This window comes from Echinops telfairi, unplaced genomic scaffold, assembly GCF_000313985.2.
Source record: "Echinops telfairi isolate 266 unplaced genomic scaffold, ASM31398v2 ScPeMD7_7458;HRSCAF=8496, whole genome shotgun sequence".
Classification (NCBI taxonomy): domain Eukaryota; kingdom Metazoa; phylum Chordata; class Mammalia; order Afrosoricida; family Tenrecidae; genus Echinops; species Echinops telfairi.
Window position 1 is genome coordinate 29822027 of NW_022111358.1, and position 7648 is coordinate 29829674.

The 7648-nt window shown below is 48.0% G+C and overlaps 1 protein-coding gene across 4 annotated transcripts in view; it reads right to left on the minus strand.

Annotated features, from left to right (window-relative positions):
- Positions 1–7648, minus strand: part of STAT3 (signal transducer and activator of transcription 3) — a 65445-nt gene that overhangs the window by 10496 nt on the left and 47301 nt on the right. For all 4 annotated transcript variants that reach the window (XM_030888161.2, XM_004707177.2, XM_004707178.2 and 1 more), the window contains exons 9-14: positions 7026–7184; positions 6838–6930; positions 6121–6180; positions 2328–2357; positions 2136–2229; positions 1994–2041 (exon numbers count right to left, since the gene is read on the minus strand). In XM_030888161.2, the coding sequence (XP_030744021.1) occupies positions 1994–2041; positions 2136–2229; positions 2328–2357; positions 6121–6180; positions 6838–6930; positions 7026–7184 (484 nt within the window). The remainder of the gene's footprint in view (positions 1–1993; positions 2042–2135; positions 2230–2327; positions 2358–6120; positions 6181–6837; positions 6931–7025; positions 7185–7648) is intronic.

The window sequence follows — 7648 nt, forward strand, 5'->3', positions numbered from 1 at the left end:
TCGCAGCAGGGGCCCAGGCAAGCACCTTACTGCACTCGCTAGGAGGGGACTCACCACCCGCCCGCCCCTCCACTGACAACACAGCTCTGAGCACAAGATCTCAACAGGGACCCTTTCCAGTGCTCCTTGTCTATTTCAACAGTGAGCAGCTCCAACAGGTGACTCCCACAGCAACCAAACAACGGCACGGTGCACCCACCGCCCACCTCCAGAAAAAGGCCGTGCGCACCCACATTCTGGGTGCCAGGTCACTTCCTAGCCCTTCCAGGGAGTCCGGCACACTTGTATGTCCAACAGTGTAAGCACCATATAGTTCAGAAGGTCCTGGAGCCAGATCTGTATAGAATCGGACTGCCAATTTCTGTGACTTATTTTTTACTATGAGATGCACCCCCGTGGCTGTGGACGCCCATCATTCAGTCATTCTCACAGCTGTAGAGTATTCCAACACACGAGGAGGCCACACATCATCTCTTTCAGTGTTGGTAGGGACCCAGGTGACATAGTTGGACAGCTCACCACAAGGTCAGCAGTTCAATTCCACCGGCCGCGCCACAGGAGGAAGAGGGGGGTTTCTGCTAGTGGAGATTCCCAGCCTCGGAAACCCAGAGGGCATTTCTAGCCTAGCACGATAGGGTCAGGCACCGCACTGCACTGCTTTGGGGTGCTAGCGTTCGGTGGTACTTAGCTACTTGGTTGTAAAGCTCACAGCCAGGCTGCCACGAGCACTCTGCACACGTCTCCGGGGGCACGTGGGCAAAGATTTTTCTTTTTATTGCCAAGTCCTGTGCGCAGCACTGCTGGGTTGTAGGAAATGTTCATTTTTGTGCGTCTTTTAAAAATGTTTTCATTGTACTTTATTGAGGGCTCTTACGGATCTCATCACAATCCATGCATAAATCTATTGTGTCAAGCACATCTGTCCAGATGTTGCCATTATCCTTTTCGAAACATTTTCTTAGCGCTCCCTTCCTGACTTGAAACGTACTTTCAAGCAGTTTCAAAGCCGTGAGAGAGAGAGGTGGCCCGGAGCAGCCCGATGCAGGCCCCAGCATGACGTACGCACGCTCCCTCGCACCTGCTTCTTCAGCGTGGCAACGCTTACGTGAGTCAAGGCACACGGGGTGGAATCTTTACAACAAATACATGAACATCCTACCCCAAGTGTGGTGCATCTCGCCTTGTCTAAACAGATACGCGGAGCGCACATTATTTTTGAGTATTGATGCAAATAAACTAACCCCCTCTTTGATTGCTGCCACGTCTTACAGGCTTATAATTCAACTGCACCCGTGTGAAAAAGGTCGTAGGGCAGTGTTTTCCAAAGTGGGTGATACTGTTCCCGGGGGCACTGGAACAACCGAAGGCAGGTTCCAGCCTTGGTCCTGGATGAAGGGGCTGCAGCACATCAGGGCTTAATTGCCAGGGGGCGCTGTGTAATTTTGGTTTTCTCCTGAAGAGGGAGCTGTTGGCCCGCTGGACGAGGGGCCCTGGGCGCTCGGGAGCCACAGGGCTGCACAACAGGAAAAGAATGGCGTCACAAAGGAGTTTTGCTCACAGTTGCCTAAGCGAATGGCTTTTTTCTGACGCTGGATCAGGGGGGCACAGAGCCAGGAAAGGCTTGGTTCGTATGTTCCTTTTATGGTTCAACTCGGATTTGTGGCCTTTCTACACCCCTTGGTGTGGAAACTGGGTCACCCCAACGAGCCTGCATGGCGCCCTCTGCTGGCAGGGGCTGGGAGGGGGACTTGGAAAGCCCCAGGCAAGAGGCTGTCAGGCGGGTGTGGCTGCTCCCCACCACCAAGGGACTCCCCAACTCTCCACAGAGATGAGCTCACTGCCCAGAACCAGAACCACAGCGTGGCATACGTGACTTCTGAGCATGTCACCTGGCCCAGGGTCATTTTTCTGAGCCACTACAGTTGCAGCTGGGGTGGATGTCCCTGGTTCGGGGCAATAAAGAGGATCACCCTTTTCTGGTCAACCAACTTACATCACAATTTGCTCGGCCCCCATTGCCGCATCTTTGCTCCCGCAGGGTCTGCAAGACAAGCAATGGCGCGTGGGTCATCAGGCTCCCCCCGCCCATGTCCACCTTCAGGACCCAGGGAAGGGTGTGCGGTGCCACGTCATACCAAGTGCTTGAATTCTGCAGAGAGGCTGCCGTTGTTGGACTCTTCCATGTTCATCACCTTCGTGTTCGTGCCCAGAATGTTAAACTTCCGAGATCTGCATCACAGGAGAAGAACCAGCATGCAGGTGACTGCGTGGCCGGAGGATACAGTGGGATTCGACAGAACAGAACAAAGTCTGGGGGCGGGACTCACCCTCGGAGAGCTGCGACGTCGCCAGAGTCTCTGTGAAGAACACAAACAGTCTCTCACAAAACGGACCCAGGCTTGTGGAAGAGCATTACTGCTGTGACTCGGCTCCTGGGAACCCTCGAAATGACTGGGGCACATCCCGCACTAAATGCAACCACCCTGTTGGCCGCCGACCCAGCAGCTGCTTGCCCCCTTCTACAGGGGTGATTCTGCTCAGGGTCCCCAGCTCCCAGGAAGTCTGATCATTCCAACCCCATTGCCAGGAGAGAGGACACGACCTACAGAGTGTGTCCATCAGACACAAGAGAAGGAATGACATTCAAGGCGGAACACAAGCAAGCAAGCATGCAGCCTTGACCGCTATGACCAGTGACGTGTCAGCACAGCAAGGGCGGAAGAATGCAGCGGACACTGACGCTAGCAAAGGGAGAGGATGCTGGGCCCTCCGACACATCAAGGAGTCACTGGTCTCACCTTGGAGAACTGGCCCTGACTGCACTTCCAGTTACACTGGGGTGTAAAATCCCTTATGATTTAAGCCACGTTGGGTTTTCTCTAAAGTCTGTTCCCTGTAACTTGGGACGCTCCCACTTGATAAAGCTGGAAACCGTTTGTGAAGCTTGTCCCCTACTTTCTGAATGCATTCTTTACAGTCACTTCTGAGTGTTCTTGCTAAGCAGTACCACATTAGGCGCCCTGGTGGGGTCGCGCTTGAGAGCTCAGCTGCGGGCCACAAGATCGGTGGTTCAAAACCACCGTGGGAGAAGATGAGGTTGTCTGCTCCCAGGTAGTCTTGGAAACTCTATAAAGGGAAGGCTAAAGGTTGAACTCTGCCCCTGGGCAGTGGGTGTGGTTTGGTTTTTATCCTATATCTGCTTATACTTCTCCATGATAATTTTCTGTGTATCTGTTTCCTTTATTACTCTCATCCAAAGCCTATTTCTAAATTCATCAGTCTTGCACTTACATGTGATTTAAAGACACTATTGTTACAATTCACTTACACCTGGCTCTTACAAGCACCTCTTCCACTGTCTTTAAGTTCATTGTCTTTTTCTAGATGCTTCAGCTGAATTTTCCCGGTTCCTAGTCAATCTTTTAAGATTATGACTTTCCCCATGTGGAGGTTTGGCCATTTCCTATATATAAACTGATAGGCAATTTTATCCAGTCATTATTTTTGAAAACTTTTACCACTTCATTTAATTTATTGAAGTTGCCTTTCTGTCCTTCCTATTTTCAAGTATTTGTGTTCTCTTCGTGTGAGCGAATTGTGGTTTACAGGTGCTTGACAATATTCAGAGGGATAACAGAAGGGCCTGACTAGAAACTAGGCTGCCTGACAGAGCTAGGAAGCACCACGAATCCTTAACATTAGGGAGCTGTCACCCAAACAGATGAAAACCAGCACAGAGTTTAGAAATCGATCCAAGGAGCGGGCTGCCAGGCAGTCCCCATTTTCCTTTCAACTAAACAGGTAGCTTTTCCCTTAGGATCTTAACGCACATGTGCTGAGCATTAGTGGGTACAGAAAACAGATTAAAGACAGAACCATAATCCTGATAATCTGACTTGTATGTAGGCATGCTGTATGTCAATAAAAGGTTTTTTAAAAAGGTTCCAGTCCTTCCCAGTTCATCTGAACTCCTACATCAGTGGTTCTCAACCTTCCTAATGCCGTGACCCTTAATACAGTTCCTCATGTGGTGGTGACCCCAACCCCCAACCATAAAATTATTTTCGTTGCTACTTCATCACTGTAATTTTGCTACTGTGATGAATCGGGCGACCTCTGTGAAAGGATCGTTCAACCCCAAAGGGGTCGCGACCCACAGGTTGAGAACTGCTGTCCTAGAGTCTCATGTAAGTACAGTGGTTAAGATTGTTTCTTAAACTAGTACGAGATGGTTTTTGTTTTGTTTTGTTTTTTGAGATGTTTTCTTTTTCTAAGATGCTATGGCAGTTAAATAATCTCCTGTAACTTGAATGAAGGGGTGGAGTCTAGCCTGTCAATCAGGCTGTTGCCAGTGAGGGCTCTGTGTGGGCATGGCCTTCTCCTGAGGATTCCGGGAACTCCTCTCTTCCTCCTTGGACACAGGACACACACACTCTCTCCGCTACACATTCCTGTTGACAAGCCACATGGAGCTATGCTGGTGGCAGCCAGAGCCCTGGAACTGGAGGAGCCACACGGAGACCTGCGGCAGTGCTGAGATGCTTCCACCACCACTGGATCCACAAGACTTTCCACCCACTGGCCTGTGATCTTCCTGCATTCGGCATCATTGCATGTGCTGCGTGAGTCTGAGGAGGAATTTATATACTAATATCGGGCACATGGGCTAATATCTGGCTTAAGGACTTGATCTAGACAAGGCTGGGCTGTTTCCTCAATATACAATTGCTCTTTGATATAAAGTTATTTCTTACACACACGAGTGTCCCTGGATTCGTTTCTTGAGTTAACCCAGACTAACACAATGTAATTATAGTTACTGATCTAATAATAATTTATTTTTCACTATCAAATTTTTAAAAATCTTGACCTTAAAATGAATACGTGTATATAATAAAAAGAACTGAAAGAGAATATACAACAAAAGCATACATACTACCCTCATAAGCTCATTCCCAGAGGTAGCCTGCGCTAATATCGTGATATACACAGGGGCTTTAAAAAGCTTGTGGGGAAAAAACATTTTGAAACACCCTAGTACAGACTAGCTTCTTTTCTATGACTATCTACACATTAATCAAATTTTCATTTTTAATCAATAGATCATGCTGAGTTAAAATGTTTTTTCAACTTAAATATTTCCCATGAAGACTTTCCTATGCCACGAAATGTACACAGGCATCATGATTTTAAGTGGCAACGTGATTTCATCAAATGGCTGTAGCATAGCTTATCGGATTCCCTTCGCATTATCATTTTTTTGTAATATAAACAATACTGTGTAAATGACCTTAAATATATGCCGGCAAAACTGTTAGCTCCTTCCCTGAGATAAGGGAAAAACAGTAATACCTGGTAAAAGAAGAAAGGGTTAAACTGTACCTGGGTCTACGGCTCTTAATTATAATACATAGCTATTATTAAAATTAGAGTTGTAGAGTTATGAAAAAGAACTAGCTAATTCAACATCACTACTGAAAAAACTGTAAAGCCCTCAACAACAAATAATCAACCAGAAGTACAGACAGGTCTAGGAGCCTGTGTGATAGGAGTTTTAACTAGGTTACTGATACGCAATGGGAAATATTACCAAAGGCTGACACCAGTGCCAACCAGGGGCCACCAGGAAATACTGAGGACGTTACCCCAGCGCTAGTGCCATGCCTTGGCAAAGAAATGGCTTCTGAAGCGCTCCCCTAGCAAACAACCAGTCAGAGGCAGCAAAATGCACGCAGACCTAAGGGCACAGATGCAAACTGCTAGCTCTGCTGGTCCTGTACATGGTGACGGGGAAGGGATCAGGCATCCATCTTTCCCACACGCGGTTGGTTTTCTCTAATGTGCATATTTGCAAGTAAAAGGCTAAATAAGGAAAGAAGGGCAGGAGGTCACAAGCACAATCTCAACCTGAATCAATGGGTAGCAGCACCTTGTGGTTGGCTTCAGGCACGTAAAGGCAAACGTCCCACCAGGCTTCTGAAAGGCTTTGTTCAGAAAATGATCTCTGGAGGGAGATAAAGTCTCTACACTCAAAAGATCTCTGTCAAAGTTAGCATCTTTCTGTCCTTGATGGAGAGGGGGTGGGGGGGCAAGGGAGAGAGCTGATTAGAAGGTACTTACTTGTCAATGCATACTTTAATTTTAAGCTGATAATTTAATTCAGGGAATTTGACCAACAACCTGTTACAGAAAGAGAAAAAAAGTTTCTGGGTAAAGAAAAAAAAAAAACCACACACATCCAGTTAAAATCATAACTTATAACTGAAAAAATACAAAATGTCGAATTTCCCATCTAAGAGGTGAATCGGTCATACTCTCAAATTCCTCCTCTAGCCAGTGCCCTCTTGAATCTCAAACAGAGAATCCCACTCTCCACCCTCACCCCCTTAGCCTAAAAGGGGCTGGGAAAAAAAATTTAAACCCCCAAATTGAGAACTTGGGCAAAGTTGGGAGAAAGTCACCAAAGGATAATACATAGAAGTTCATGGGCCAGACTACGGGACTAGCTGCTCTGCCGCTGATATTCTCAGTAAGAGAGCTCTCTCTCTCTTCCATCGGCAGAGAGAAAGAGGCTCCGTGAGCAGAGTGGCCTCCGTTACCTTCCGCCTCGGAGAGGGATGGGCATCACTCTCTAGGTCAAGAACCACAGAAATAAGTCCAGGGAACCTCAAAGAGTGGCCCACTCTTTAGCTTTGGACACCGGAATCCACTCCTGTTAGGTCAACACACCATGCCCACGGGAGTACTGCCTGTGATACCTAGAGAAAGCACCCCTAACCCCAACCCAACTCGGCCCGTCTTAAGAGTGTTCCTACCGACGGCAGGGCAGGCACCCACCTGACTTTAGTGGTGAACTGGACCCCAGTCTTGATGACCAGGGGCCGGTCGGGGTGCATGGGCATGCAGGGCTGCCGCTCCACCACGAAGGCACTGAAAGGAAACCAGAAGGCCAGCCGCTCACACTGCTGCGGTGTGTGTCCTGCCAGCCAAGTGGATCGGGAGAGGAGTAGGGATTCTAAAATTACCTCTTCATTAAGTTTCTGAACAGCTCTACAATTCTCTCTTCCAGCATTGGCCGGTGCTGCACAATGGGGTCCCCCTTGTAAGACACTTTTTGCTGCAACTCCTCCAGTTTCTTAATTTGCTGGCGGGTCTGCAGTTGAGATTCTGCTAATGAGGTTATCCTGTCAATAAAATGAAGTAAGATGACCAGTTAACCTAAGTGCACCAGGTGAGCTGATGGGAGAAGAGAGGACCACTGGTCGGTATACCACTAAATGGTCCATTAACAGAAGAAAGAAGAAGTTACAAGGATTTTCTTTAATTGCAAACTTCTAAGGTCCAGCAGCCCTGGCGGCATAGTGGTTCCGTGTTGGGCTGCGATCTGCAAGGTTGGCAGTTTGAGACCACCAGGCGCTCTGAGGCAGGAGGACGACAGGGCTTTCTACTCCCCTAAAAGTTACAGTCCCAGAGCTAAAGAAGTAAGGAAGTTAAGGATGGATGCAAAAGAGTAACTACATCCTCCCTGGCAGACGGACAACAGAGAAGTGGGTGAAGGGAGACATCGGACAGTGTAAGATATGACAAAATAATAATTTATAAATCATCAAGGGAAGGTGGGTTGGAAAGGGGCTACCGATTACAAGGA